We start from the raw sequence: 15,587 nt of genomic DNA on the forward strand, positions 1-15,587 counted from the left end.
TTCTAAATAAATTCACAAAAAATGCCGTCTTACAAAAAGTTACAGAAGTTTTGTGCAGTTTAGCGTAACTTATCCTATCAGTCGTCTACTGTGGGTGAAATTTTGATATAATCAAGACACTTTGTGTGCACAATCAGTATCTTACGTTTTTCTTCATAAAATCAAATTTCGAAGCTGTCGTACTCTTTGATTAATATGCACAGTGATAATATGTTATGCACACTATGAAAATTAAACCATTCTGTAATAGTTACACATATCTATAATAACAAACTATACAACGAATGTGATAAGTGTTCATCAGTTACAAGCTAGAGGGTGTTTTAGACAGGCAGATGTATAATAATTGCTTTAGACATCACTACTTATTTAGCATCAAAAGATAGTTTCCACACTTGAGAAATCAAGTACATCCACAAATACTAAACTAATAAAACCATATCCCTCCCCCCCCCCCCAATTAAATATATATTATATGTTTATTATATTTAGGGTGAAAATGAAATCTACACATCAATTAGTCGATTAGTCAACACACAAATAAAAACCCTATTGCCGATCCCTTATTATATAAAAAAAAATCATTTCTGCCACTTTGTTTTCAAAAGCAATTCGCGAATAGGGACATCACTTCTTCTATCTTCTAGGTATTCCTACGACGTTTTGACAGGAATTCTACAAGATATGGTCAAAATAGTACAACAAAATTGAACTAAACAATCGTGCAATTAAATGTGTGACTGTTGTGACATTTATTCGAATGTTACAAATTTAGGAATTATCATTGTGTTGTGTTAAGATTATGAATAATGCATGATTAAATTGCAACGATACATTGATGACTGAGGAGGTATGATAATATTTTGTTGTTATTTGGCCATGAAAACGTTTTGACAATGTTGTTGTTACAAGTGTATTCTCACCTTTTATGCCATAAATGATCAAAATGACAGCGGGAATAGCAATCAATCTTGTAAGTATTTTATCTGAAATAATATAATTCTAATATAAACTGATATGAACGGAAACGCATTTGTCACAGGAGAAATGTATCGTGTGAGTTGTCAGTGAAAGGTCTGGGAAGGTGACTGAATGGCAGATATATATTCATCCTATGGGTGTCCACAGTTGTCATAAAATAACTTGATCCATGACGGATTTTCGTTGTCTTATCAACAGTAACGTACTAGATAAAGAGTCGCGAAATAGTAAGTTTAGTCCAGGGAAAATGAAACTAATAGCAACAGAATTTACTTTAACAAATTTTTAATTCTAATTGTTATATTATTAAACATATCAAAAGTTTTTAAGCATTAAAAGAGTACAAAATTAAGAAAATAAATTTGAACTTTAAAATTTTTCTTTAACTTTTATTCCACCTCTTAGCTGACATACATTCAATAGCTGACATAAAAGCAAGTAGGTATATAATGCTTCACAGTGTTTTCAGCTATTATAGATATACTATTAGATAAAACCAGGAGGTGGGCCATACATGATAAAGAAAGCTGTGTCAGAGTGGATTAAAAGTATTAGTTGGATGTTAAAGTCTCATTTAAAGCCGCTAAGGGGTAGTATGAAAACCATATATCTTTCTGTCGTCAGTCATTCATAAATCTCTAAGGAATTGGATTAATTACTTGATAAATTTGTACTAGTCCCACCTGGCAGGAAACAACATAGTCTTAGCTCATTATTACAATCGTTTCAACCTCGATTAAATTTTAATAGGGATTATCCAACTTATTTCCAACGTTTCCTTTCTGAGGATGAAATTCTTTCAAAACATATTCAGGGAGGATTTTTGACATCATTGTAAATTGCTTCCTAAATTAAAATGGAACTAAATTTCCATATCTTGTGATTAGTCCTCTACACGATTGCCTTGTTAAAAATCATTCTGATTCGAAATACAAGGACTCTTAACTTTATATCAAAAAAGAGGCTCGAGTTCATCATTGACAACATTTATGTAATCTCTGGAGACCAGTAGACCTTTTCACAAAAATTCTTACGATTAATTTCTATCGTAAGAGAAAACTTACGATTTTGTCCCTTTTCACAAAAATTCTTAAGAGATTCTTAAGTGTAAAATCTGTAGTAACTTTACGAGACCCTTAACCCTCTCGTAAGTGCGATAAATAATTCGTAAGAGCAAAATATTATCGTAAGATTTGTCTTAAATAAACAAAAATGGCTGCTTTTATTTTCTTATTCCAAAATGATCGAGCATTTCGTCGGGAGAGGGTGTTTTGCGACCGAATAGACTCACTAGACAAATTCACTGACGACGAATTGATTGCCAGATACCGTTTCCCAAGACAAATTATTTTAGAACTAACCAATTTAACGAAAAACGCCATACAACACCCTACCTCCCAGTCTTCTGCAATTCCTGCTCACATACAAGTAAGTTTTCACAGTATTTTTATCTCTATATCCAAGAGAGCTAACGGTTCCTATTAATATTGTACTATGTCTATTTTTCGCACCCAGTGATTTTGCTCTATATTCCTATATGAATATTTTAGCTTATAAGCTAATGTATACTTAAGAGACTATGCAGCAGCTTATTTATTATACTTTCATTAACTTTAAAGAAGAGGCCTATGGCGTTTTGGCTACAATGCTCACCTGTAAAAATAGAACATATGTGAAAATCTGTAATGTCTTTTTCTATCATCTCTCTCCAACATATATTTCAAAGTTTTTTAAAAGTATAACTTTAATACTTTTATATAGATATACATGTACTATACACTGCAGATATTTTTCCCAGCATAATCTGTGTATATGAATTCCTTTTAAAATTTAGTTTAATCACATGTACTCCTAGCTGTTCTTAATGTAAAACTGTCCTCAGATAAATTTGAAATGGGGAATTACGCAAAAATCAAAATATTTTAATGTATTATGAACACTTTATTCCAAGTATACTGTATATATCACAATATTTTTTTTATTCTTTAATGTGTTAATCACATTGCGCTTTTTAGCAAAGGGGGACTACTTATCAGAAGTGGCTGACCTCCATGGAATTTCTGTTTCCTCAGCATCAAGAATATTACATTCCGTCTGCCTGGCTCTGAGTGAGCACCTTGACAACATCAGTTTTCCCAACACACAGGATGAATTAAATAGAGTCAAGGATGGATTTTACAAGATTGCACACTTCCCTAATGTAGTTGGTGCTATAGATGGCACTTTGATACCCATACAGGGCATGTCTGGAGATGAGGAACCCAACTTCATCTGCCGTAAGGGTTTCCCTTCAATAAACGTGCAGGGAGTTGTGGACGCAGACCTTCGGTAATTATATATTAATTGCAGAATATATGGACATCTTAAGTTCATCCTCTAATTGACTTTAACTCAAGGAAAAAAAAAATCAATCAATCCTTGGAAAAATAGGGAGAAAACCACAAATTTTAATCTTGTAGTTCTAATTTTTAATTCTATATACTTAGTTCCATATTCTTTCAGTTTTACCAATATTGTGGTGAAGTGGCCTGGGGCAACCCATGATTCCTTTGTCTTAGCCAATTCATCTGTACCCCAAATAATGGGAAGAGTAAATGGATGGATCTTGGGTGACTCGGGATATCCCTTGAAAAAGTGGCTGTTGACCCCTTTTACCAATCCTAAAGGTGGCCAAGAACAACGGTACAACCAGGCCCACGCCTCAACCAGGAATACAGTAGAGAGAGCATTTGGAGTGCTCAAGTGCAGATTTAGGTTTGTGGAATTATGACATTGACTTTCCTCTACTTCAAGTGACTATTTACTTATTTTATGATAATAATTCACTACTTCTCACAGATGCCTGCACAAAACAGGAGGGAGTCTACAGTTTACAGCATCTAAGAGTATAAAAATTATAGAATGCTGTCTCAGGCTCCATAACAAAGCAATCAATGAAAGACTCCCTCTCCAAGCTGCTGATGATCCAATCCCAATCCTCCATGACAACACTGTGTACCAAGGAAATGCCAATGATGGCTATGGGGTGAGACAAACAGTTTCACAGAGATTTTAGGGGAGAAAACATAACATACAAAGTCAATTAATGAAATTGTAAATTATTTTAATATACTGTATTGTCAATAAAATCTGTTTTTGTGGAATTATTTTAGTGGAACATCAGTAGCAATAAATATCAAATAAAAATTAAGCTCTTTTTATAAATAAATCATTAGTGTATATGAAAATCATTTTATCCAATAGCAAGAAATAAATCTGTACATGTATATGAATGAACCATAAATATGATGAACCCTGTATGATGGTCTACATTTCAAAATAGTGTGTGTGTGTGTTGCTGCTGTTTATTACATGTACATGTATAACACGATTCTACATATAATAATAATGGTATTAAGTATTTTTTGTATAAATTTAAGATTTTTTTCTCTATCTATTTATAATGTACATTAATTCATATCTTAGATTGAACTATTTTCACTGTGCTTTTTTAAAATATAGTTTCTCATCAACAGTTGCAAAAATAATTTAGATTTTGGTATTCCTCTCTAATCGCAAATTAATCAAATATGTACAACATTAGAATACCTTAACATATGTACAAATGTACAACAATGAACACTACAATGAAAGTTAAATAACACAAAAACATAAACTTATTCTTCTCCACTCACAAATTAATCAAATATATACAGCAATGGAATACCTATGTACAAACTGTACTGAACACTACAATGAAATATTCCAACATGAGATTGATTTAATAAAAGTACAATGTATGTACACTTGTATTTAAATTTACCAAAGCTTTTATTACATGTATCTCTATGTATTGATGAGCATGGATTGGTGTTGTTTTCAAGATTATTACAAATAAAGAGCTCACATACATGGAACTATCCTAAAACAGTGTTTTAATCAATTTTGTAAAAGAACAATATATTTTTAAAAATATTTCTCACCATTTACTGCAAAGAAATAGCTACCCTGAGCACCTCTTTAAATTCTAAACCTCAACAACCAATGAGAATGGTAAACAAGTGAAAAAATTATCATTTTTAAAAATAGGATTTCAGAAAATTTGTAACATGTACAATGTTTAATTAACTACAAGAGGTCCATGGGCCACAATGCTCACCTGAGTAACTATGGTCCTGCTGCTGTTCTTCATCTGAGTCTCCCTTTTGTAATACTTATTGTAGCCCCACCCTATCCCCGGGAGACATATTATTTGAACAATTTAGAATCTAAACTACCTCAGGATATTTCCACTTAAGTTTCAGCTTTTTTGGCCAAGTAGTTATTGAGAAGATCTTTGAAGATTTTTCCTATGTATTTCAATGCAAAAACTCGAATTCCCTATTGTGACCCCACCCTATCCCTAGGGGCCATGGTTTGAGCAATTAGAATCTACACTACCTCAGAAAGCCCAGATGAGCTAATAAGGGGCATAACTTTTTAAATTAGAACACTTGCATTGGATTTGAGGTAGAAGTGTTAAAATAAGCACATTAAGATAAAAGATATTTCCCCTTGAAATAGACAGTATTTAAAATTAACATACAATGATGTACATAATAATTTTCCATGCGTTTATATAAGGAATAGGAAAATATGAGAGAACTGTACTGCAGCAAAGGGAGAGCAACAACATAAATCAGACACAACACTCTTATCCAAATTAAAACAGAATACTTATAAATAATCACACATATGATTTGAAAATTTACCTTTGCAGTGAATATCTCTCTTGGCATAAAATATTCCTACATGTACAGTTTGAAATTGATACTTGATTCATACAAATTACCTTAGTATTAGTATTAGTTCTATGCATTCAATTCTATTATCCTAAATGGTAAATATTCTCAGTGATCAAAGATTGAAAATATATGTATCCATAAATTGTGTACTTGCCCTTGTAAAAAAAATACCATAATGTGAAAAATATTATTTCACAGTCTATTTATAGTTCCTATATAAATCTATAGAGATAAGAAATGGAATTTACAACTTGTAATCTGGACATTTTTAATCTTTCTGCAACAGAAATTTGTTAATAAAAATGCTATTGTCACACACTCTGTTTTGCCTTGTTATTAAAATCTAGGCTATGTTATAATACAGTCAATATTTATATTTCTCTGATGAATACATGTAACAAACCATATTCACCATGGAAAAGATCCATAACTGTAAAATATATGACATTTAAGACATCAAACTATGTATTAAAATGAATGATAGGTGAAACTGAAAATGGTGATGATGGTTGCACTGTATGTTCACATCTTAAGGCTATAACTTCTAAAGCTGTTGCTGTCCTTTTCTGCAATGCAATCATCTCACTTTGCTGCTCAATAATTTTCTCATTTAAGGCAATCTTCTTCTTCCTGTACTCTTCAAGGACCGCATTCTTTTCTTTCTCCCCATCAAGAAACTCTCTTCTGATGTCATATTTGCAACTATCATTACCTGTGAAAAAGATAACTTAATGAGATTCTTTCCCCTCTTTAATGCCATGAAAATTTTAACCTCATATTATGGCCTAACATTAGCCCAATGGATATGATTAATCAAAACTGAATCTATACAACTTACTCATGCAGTTTCAATGTGACTAAGATGATCCCCAATTTAAGCTTAGAGTCAGAGTCCTTAATGTGGAAAAACTAGAATCCACACAACTTCAAGCAATTGAATAATTACAGTTAAATCTGGTTAACTTGAACTCTATTGGACTGAGAAAAAAACTTCAAGACATCTGAGCTTTCAAAATATTAAAGGTTAATTAAATCACAGAAAAATGGTTTGGACTTCCAAATGATTTCAGCATATCCATGCAAGGTATTTGAAATATCAATGTTCAACATACCAAAGTTCAACTGTATATGACAAAGAGCACATGTACAATCAAGCCTTGTTATCTCAAACTGGATACAGTGTATCCAATGGTTTGAGCTATGGTCCATCACCTGAGCAAACTTGAAAAACTTTCAGAAAAGTGCACTGCACACTTAAACTTGTTCAGATGAGTTTAATCTACTGGTATAAAAACCAGTGTTTAAACAAAAATACCAACTTCATCATCAGATTAATATCCATACTTACTTTGAGGATTTTTTCTCTTTTTCTTATTCTGTATGGACGGGTATGCAGCTGCTCCATCTGCAGAGGGTAGAGAATTTGCAAAAATACCTAAATAAATAAAAGAGATGAATTATCACTAATATATATAAATACGTAATATATATATTATTACATATAAATACGTAATAAAATATATATATATATATATATATATATATATATATATATATATATATATATATATATATATATATATATATATATATATATATATATATATATAATAATTATATATATATATATATATATATATATATATATATATATATATATATATATATATATATATATATATATATATATATATATATATATATATATATATATATATATAGGGGATATTCAATGTTTTGTAGATGAATATGGAATTTATTTCACGAGTGGGACAGGATTTTTTGATATTTTCACGAGTGCAAAGCACGAGTGAAAATATCAAAAAATCCTGTCTCACGAGTGAAATAAATTCCATATTCATCTACAAAACATTGAATTTTCTGTTTATTACATTTTCTTTGATTTCCCCTTTGCCTATGTCTTTTCTTTACAAAGTGTCATAGGCTTGACGTCATAGTTGAGCGGTTGAGACGTCACAGATAAGCAGTTCTGAGATTGAAAACATTACATAGCATGGTTTTCAGCAACATATTTGGGAAGAAATTTGCAGTTTTAGCTCTAACAAGTTACTATCTCTATCTTATTACAGTCCAGAAATTATTTTTACTTACTTTGATTTCCTTTCACACTGTGAGAGAATATCATTTTGGTATCCTTTCACACTGTGAGAGAATATCACTTTTATTCAATAAATAAATCACAGTATTTCACTGTTGAAAATGTAATATATATATATATATATATATATATATATATATATATATATATATATATATATATATATATATATATATATATATATATATATATATATATATATATATTTTCTATATACAGAAACAGTCAACAAAATTGATATAATCTCTGACGAAAAATATTGATGGTCATTTAATTTTCACTATTGACCGGCAAAGAGAGTTTCCCCACATTTTTATTGATTTGGATTCTGATTAGAAGATTGATTTATTGTGACGTTATGATACCGTCGAGACTTCCAAAAACATAGCGTCCCAATTAAAAAGCCAAGTAACACAATCAAGGCAAGACTCTGTATCACTAGTATACAGTCAAGTTGCAGATAATTCATTTAAAACAGAATACCATTTGAATGATTTGTTTTTCATATAACAAAACAATTATTGACTGTGTTTTCAAGCAACATTGATTATGTTAGCCTCCTCGAGATGAAAATATTGCCCTCCGCTCTGCGTCAGGCAATATTTCATCCCTTGGAGGCTAACAAAATCAATGTTGCCCTCAACCTCAGTCAATATTTGTATAATATTTACATTTCCAAATGTTCCCTTTTATATAACACTGTTTAAGCAACTTGTATCTATCACTGTATAAACACAGGTTTCTCACGTCATAAATGTTCGACATAATTTCTCGGTGACGTCATAAAGGGTCGACGCGATCAAACTTGTGCCTTTAAGATTTGAAAAATAAAACATTTCATAAGTTAGAGTGAAAAATTATGCAGAATTGTATTATAAATCAGTCACAAATGTAAATATAAGTAATAAGGTGTCATTTTAAAACATATATCGGGATATAAATACGGGTTTGTACGAGATCAAATTTACCATAAAGCCCTTTGGGCTTTATGGAATTTGATCTCGAAACCAACCCATATTTATATCCCGATAGATGTTTAAAAATGACACCTTATTAAAACCACTTTTCATAATTATTTATTCAGTGGATGAATAATGAATTAATATATATTACCTGTCTCAAACTCCTCACTTGTTTCTTCACAAGTGTCTAAAATTACATGAATTGCAGTATTAATATTACTTATTACAGTCCATCTGTTGCAATTGTATAATAACAGTTATCTTATACATATTAGATAAGCCTACTGTATTCAGATTGTCTAACTATCAAATAAAATTACATCACTATCAATATTTTACACTGTTAAGTGTTTTAACATATGAATCCACATTATTTTACTTCTAATCACCACTTTCATGCAAAACCCATTGTGACGTCACAGCAGTGGGATATGAAAAAATATCCAATGAGTGATATCCACAGGATATTATGTGGTAAATGTGATAAAAAGTAATATCTTCAGAACTTATACTCTGAGGTAGGGTATATACATACCTACTGCTGGAGTAGTTTCAACAGCTTCTTCAAAAGGGTATGATGTCTCTGTAAAATGTATTATAGTGTAATTGAGATTATATAATTGTGCCCGTAAATTGTATTATTATGATTTCACAATATAAGTTAATGAAATTCTTTTTCACTTATCTTGGTTTCCTTTTTAATGATACATAAAAATGAAGAAGAAATTGAAAAAATTATATATAATTATATGTACCTCGCTCGGTTGGTGTCCCTGTATCGATTCCTCCCTGCACCCCCTCCAGAGCACTCTTGGAAAATGTTCCAATGATCTACATGCAGTCATAATGATGTATGTTATTGTTTGAATTAGCCAGTTTATACATTGTGCATACATGAAGTTTGAAATGTATACACTGTGTTGATTATAATTATTTAAATAATATTCATGTAATACTAATACTAATGCATCTATAGAATGTTTTTTTGAAATAATATGAGTATAATATACCTCAAAACAGACTGTGTTGAATAAATGCAGTACAAAAATTTACCAGTTGTTCCCATGGCTTTACATCATGATCACTCATCGCGGGTCCTCCTCCTGTAACTCTGCGATGTTTAATCCTCTCAGCCTCCTTTTTCTTAGTCAAACTGCTTAAGTCTTGCCATTTCTTTTTCACTTCTGCAGTGTCCCTGTTTGCTCTAGAGTCATTAACAGCATTGACTCTAAAGCAAAATACATAGTAACTTAGAAAATTCATCAATGATTAAAAAAAAACTGATTGATATAATAATAGATACATGTATTTCATATGTCCATTATATGCTACCAAAGAGGGATAATATGGAAAGTTGAACAGAATTTGTTCATGATTATTGACAACACAATTTGGAGATTTATATATGGTATACAGCATAATATTAGGTATTTTGAATACCTACTGGTATTGTATTTTGAATACCTACTGGTATTGTATATATTATAAATATAAACAAAAATTTCCCGTAGTAGGTCAAATTAAAATCTTGTATTTTCAAAATTATTCTCACTGATTTTCTTTCTGATTAGATATATACTCATGAATCTTTTACATGCTTTTACATGCTTTTCACAATTTTAACATTTTAATGAAACTAAATTTATTTATATTTCATTTTTTTTTTCATTTTTAAAGAAATAACAAAGTTAAGTGTTATATGTGACATTTTTAACATGTTCAAATGAGAGGAAAGCTAGCTGAAAGATAAGTTTTAGATTAAAGATGAATCATATATACCTATTACTTCAAATTCATTCATATATCATTATCATTATCTTTACATCATAAAGTTTCTCATTTTCTAACCCCTACTTTCATATTTTGACGTGTGGTTCTATACATGATCAACATTTTTGGTCGTTTTTTTTTCTTCTTGAAGAAGAACAAAAAAACAGAAGAAGAAATTCTTTTTCTGTTATAACATCCACACAATTTAATAAAGGTCTAAAACTCCCTTTAAATTGTTCCTTCTGCAGTCAGTCTTCTTAAGGACAGTGCACTAAAAGTGCAACAAAAATATCTTCAACATTTATATCCAGTCTATTGCTTCTTTGTTAAAGATCAACGGAAGTTGTCCTAGTTTAGCTAGTGTATATATATACATAGGGGGAAACCGTAACAACTTACCGTTCCGTTATGGCATTCCAGCACTTATTCTTCACGTCCTGCGTCAGGGCGGGGGTAAACTTCCCCTTCACTGTTCTTATATTCTCAGCCACAGCCTGTGCGAGAGCCTCAATTTCAGATCCACTCCAATTTGGCTTTCTTTTAGAATTCGACATAATTGACATAGTTCTCAGACGACAGATGTAAACACGGAAGTATGCAATACGCATGAGCAAATGAAATTGAAAGTACGTTGTCAGGGAAGCTTTTTCTTGTAAGTGAAATCTTAAGTGCGTCGTAGACGAAAATCGCAAGATTTATCTTAAGATTTTTTTCGATCTTACGAATGCGTTCGTGAAACTGACTTAAGAATTAACTTAAGAGAATCGTAACCCAAAATCTTACGATAAATCGTAAGAATTTTTGTGAAAAGGTCTACAGGTATTCCGAAAACCGGTTGGAATTCACATAGGAACTGACGGTTCCCCATTAATTGGCGACTTGTTTTCATATTCCTGTGAAGCAGAAGAACTGTGAACGATAGTATTGTTCTCCCGCCTACCTCCAAGTCAATTTTCAAAAGCTAACACATTTGAAAGATTTTTCATAATTATATAGATATTTATGAGTTTTCATAAAACATTACTTTTTTGGGAAAATAAAGAGAGATAACTCTATAATTTTGGTAAAACTTGTTTTTTTCACTATAGAAATCAACGGAAAACGGAAACTATTTTTAAAACATCTCCCCCCCCCCCCCCCGTGAAACATAAAGTCCTTTTTAAAGGTAATATGGACTGTCAATTTACAAATTCATACCAAAGCCTTTTTGTGTTTCACGGGGGGAACATATGTCTACAGACAAAAAAAACCTACCAAAATGCTTATTTTTCCACCAATTTCAAATGGGTTTACAACTAAAACATTGTATTTTATTAATAATATATGCTTAATTTTATATGGGTTAAACATAAGAAATGATTTAAGGAACATTTATTCATATCCTAGAATATTTTAAAATGTGGTGATGCTTTAAAGCCCGATTTCAATGGAAAAAATTGTCTACCCCCTTATTTAAAGAGCTGGAATTAGGGGTAATTAACTATTTAACACTTGTATTAAAATTATCAGTCAATTACCATTGTACTGTTCTTTGCATTCCAACAAAGATTTTATGGCCAAATTGCGATTAGTATTGGATTAAATGGGTTTAAAATGTAGGCGGGAATCGAGAGTTAGCGTGAGTAGTTCTTTATTCAATAACTTCTTCACGAGAAGAAGAAAACTTTTGTTTTGGCCTTTAACTCAGCATTCAGATCTTTCGACAACATTTTATCAATAAACAAGTATTTTCATTCAGATGTCGACTCCATATATTCAAGTTAGTTTAGAATAAAAGAAGCTACAGAGTCTGTCACATCCTACATATTTGGATGCTCTACCGTCTACGATGATTTCCAAATAATAACTACACTTTATGACAAACCGGATTATTTCATTTATGTAGTAATATTCGAACACCAACCGCATATAGTGTTTAGGCCTTCCAATTAATTTAATACGCAAGAGCATACGATAAGTCTTTAAATGGGGCAACCTACAGTCAAATCAGTTGATTTCACAAGGATTTCATCAATCTCTTTGAGGTCCGATGACACGTTCCTCAAATGTCTGTTTTGTGTTTCCTTGTAATATATAAGAAATATTCATTATAGTAGTATTAATATTATCTTGTGATTTCAAAAAATGTTTTAAGAATGTCTTAGAAAATAAATACATAAAAAATTGTGATAATAACAATTCGAGTGATTCAAATAGGATTAAAAAGGAAACACCACTTTCTGTTATCTTGCACAAATGTCTGGTAATGTACACTATTTTTTGTGTAGAAAGTTGTTAAAATAGCAGTACTTCAATGACAAATTCTTTGGAAAAATTATATTATATTGAGGAACGTGTCGTCTGACCTAAACCTAAGCCTTCGTAATTTCTACGGTCCTTATAATGGCCTTGTTTATAAATACAACCCATCCTTGGATCATATTTTGTCTAAAATGTTTATACAATCATGTACAATTTTAGGTCATTGCTTTTGTGCCAAATATATTGGGTTCATGACCGATGTGTAACCAGTCGACAGGGAATGCTTACACTTCTTTGGCATTTGATACAACCTCTGGTGTTTCCAGGTGTTTTGCCCAGTTCACAATTCGTTCTGTTACTACATTTATGAAATTAATCACTGTTTGGTATCTGAATTTTTACGTTGACGTAGCTGATGATATGTGACTCTCAATATAGATGACAAAACAGAAGATCACAGTCAGTATTCAAACTCTTTACTATTTTGGTTTCCTTTTCTTTACAAAAGATAGTGAACAAAAGTTGTAGTGAAAAAAAAGTATGGATGGAGCACCATGAGTTGCATGATTAAGCAACAAAAAAAAAAACCTTTATGTGTATTGATTTTAATTTTTAAAATATTTTTTTTTATTTTTTGAGACTTTGTGTTTACGTACACTGTGATTCCTATTGCTCCAACAAAATTTTACAAGCATTGTCTAGGGTATTCAGTGACTTTAAACTAAAGATAACATATCTTTTCACATTATTGTTTTACTCATTTATATCATACTCTACGGGTGAATCAAAAAATAACGACCACCAAACTGATTTTTTTTAAACATTCAACTAACCATAACATATTTTTCCCTTATAAATATATTATCATTTTGAACATGCATTCTAGTTAAAATTCTTGAAGTTTCAATAGAATAGCCAATTGGATAAAAAAGTTTCAGAAAGTAAAACTTTATTTGAAAAAAGAACATACTACTACATCCTAATAGACTTTCTAAAATATATAAAAGAAATTATGTTTTTTATGCATCAAAATGGTATCAGGGATATAAATGATTAGATCGAAAATTGGCTTTTTAGCTATTTGATTATTATTGTTTTCAATTCTGGTTTGAAAAGTTTTAATATGAAAGAAATATGAAACAATACTGGGGTTATAAAAAAGTTCGTGGACTAGCGCCCTAACATTAAAATCGCTTTAGGTATATTAATGAATTTTAATACATTTATTTAATATCATCTTTTCTATCTACAGAATAAACCATAAATCAAAAGTTTCATTCTTTAATATTTACATTTCCAAATATTTTTTCTTATGATTCTTTGCAAATTAGAATGATGTTCATTTTCTCATGAACTACCATGGATGAGCATGAATATCTCCATTGTTACGTCATTATACCGTACTTGACGTCAAAACTATAGTGCAAACTGTTTTGCTTCAAAAATGACAGTTGAATGGCGTAACTTGTGGAAACTCATCAGAAAAATAATGTAAATATAAGAAATGAATTTAATTTTTGAATATTCATGAAGTATATGAACTGCAACGCATCACGCCGGCATATTTGATGAAGCGCGTTAGCGCTTCATAATAAATATGCCGGCGTGAAGCTTCGTAGTTCATGTCCTCACGAATCTTCAAAAATTGAATTCATTTCTTAAATAAATTGTTAATATTTTGTAAGCAATGGTATGTTCAGGTGTCGCAACCTCAAATATGACGTTTTTTCTACATGAGTGTAATTGAGAAAAACTCTTTTGATATGAGCATTTGTCATCATAAAAATCCCTTTTATTCAGCCATGCGGTACGACACAATTGTTCCGTAAAATTTGCAATTTTTAACCCATTCTGTAAGATCTATGAAAGAGCAAGAGCAACTTAGGGCCTTTTTTGGCCCTGTGAATTTCTGAAAATTCAAAACTGTATAGTTTTAGTCAACAAGGCAATAAATATTACTTGAGCACTTGGTGAATGAATATCTACTGAAAATGACGTAATTTTCTTTCTAGTCAATGCATTATGTCGTCATGAATTGCGTCATTATTTACATATCCTGAATATTTCTTCAAAAATAGCCAAATTATGATGCCAGGTTTCAATATTTCATATACAGCACAGCCTCCGATCCAAAATGTGTAAATATATTGTAAAAGAACTGTTAATGAAGATTATAAAACATATTTTAATTTTTGGATCGAGGGGTGTGCTCATATTTTAATTCTTTGCTGAAGGTTCTCAAAAACACCTGTTTTCTGCGAAATTCAATAACATTGCAATTTCACACAACCTGTTTCTCAATGCCTGGACTCTTCAAAGGAAATTCTGTTGTATAAACTGAAAGCACTAAGTGTCTACTTTATAATAATGTTGAAAATGGTACACGGGGTATTAGTCAATAAATTGGTATATCTACAGGGCCATTTTATGCATAAAGTGAACCTAGCTCTTTTATCGTAAATCTTATATGTTGTTCCAAACAATAAAGAGCTTGAAAATGTCGTCAAAAAGAAGAAGGGGTTTCTTTTTCAACATTCTATTAAGTTTCGCACCTGGAAAAACTAGTATAGACCTAGTGAATGTTTTAACTGGCTACAAAAAAAAAGAATGCATCCAGAGTATTTGTTTTAATATCCAGAAAATTTCAGAGAGATGAAAGATGCACAGTTAATATCAATTTGTAGTCAGAGTGTCAAAAGGGAGTCTTTATATATATATATATATATATATATATATATATATATATATATA

The 15,587-nt window shown here is 30.8% G+C and overlaps 3 protein-coding genes across 4 annotated transcripts in view; 1 reads left to right on the top strand and 2 right to left on the bottom strand.

The window, feature by feature from the left end:
* Positions 1-483: 483 nt before the first annotated feature.
* Positions 484-15,587, bottom strand: part of LOC133194465 (uncharacterized) — a 92,960-nt gene continuing 77,856 nt past the window's right edge. For both annotated transcript variants that reach the window (XM_061330420.1, XM_061330419.1), the window contains 2 exons: positions 924-986; positions 484-675 (listed from right to left, as the gene is read on the bottom strand). In XM_061330420.1, the coding sequence (XP_061186404.1) occupies positions 644-675; positions 924-986 (95 nt within the window). In that variant the 3' untranslated portion in view covers positions 484-643. The remainder of the gene's footprint in view (positions 676-923; positions 987-15,587) is intronic.
* Positions 2,194-4,110, top strand: LOC133194219 (putative nuclease HARBI1). The gene is made up of 4 exons (XM_061330222.1): positions 2,194-2,409; positions 2,933-3,309; positions 3,484-3,735; positions 3,820-4,110. Exons 1-4 carry the CDS (start codon positions 2,194-2,196, stop codon positions 4,034-4,036), a joined length of 1,062 nt encoding a protein of 353 aa, XP_061186206.1. The 3' UTR covers positions 4,037-4,110.
* On the bottom strand, positions 6,206-11,149 carry LOC133194220 (uncharacterized). Its single transcript, XM_061330223.1, has 7 exons — positions 10,995-11,149; positions 9,879-10,053; positions 9,581-9,656; positions 9,361-9,408; positions 8,977-9,012; positions 7,093-7,179; positions 6,206-6,456 (listed from the first exon to the last, which is right to left on the bottom strand). The coding sequence occupies exons 1-7, from the start codon at positions 11,147-11,149 to the stop codon at positions 6,206-6,208; spliced, it is 828 nt and encodes a 275-aa protein (XP_061186207.1).

The sequence above is a fragment of the Saccostrea echinata genome, unplaced genomic scaffold (assembly GCF_033153115.1).
Source record: "Saccostrea echinata isolate AGI-Se365-2 ecotype Australia unplaced genomic scaffold, CSIRO_AGI_Sech_v1 ptg000029l, whole genome shotgun sequence".
In the NCBI taxonomy this organism is placed as follows: Eukaryota; Metazoa; Mollusca; class Bivalvia; order Ostreida; family Ostreidae; genus Saccostrea; species Saccostrea echinata.

Excerpts from the sequence above, each read along its gene's own strand:
- LOC133194219 (XM_061330222.1), top strand. The coding sequence starts at position 2,194 with ATGGCTGCTTTTATTTTCTTATTCCAAAATGATCGAGCATTTCGTCGG. Across the intron at positions 2,410-2,932 it reads CAATTCCTGCTCACATACAA|TATACTGTATATATCACAAT; the intron begins GTAAGTTTTCAC and ends CTTTATTCCAAG. Across the intron at positions 3,736-3,819 it reads GTGCTCAAGTGCAGATTTAG|ATGCCTGCACAAAACAGGAG; the intron begins GTTTGTGGAATT and ends TACTTCTCACAG.
- LOC133194220 (XM_061330223.1), bottom strand. The coding sequence starts at position 11,149 with ATGTCGAATTCTAAAAGAAAGCCAAATTGGAGTGGATCTGAAATTGAG. Across the intron at positions 7,180-8,976 it reads AAGTGAGGAGTTTGAGACAG|GTATTTTTGCAAATTCTCTA; the intron begins GTAATATATATT and ends TTATTTATTTAG. Across the intron at positions 6,457-7,092 it reads AAAGAGAAAAAATCCTCAAA|GTAATGATAGTTGCAAATAT; the intron begins GTAAGTATGGAT and ends TCTTTTTCACAG.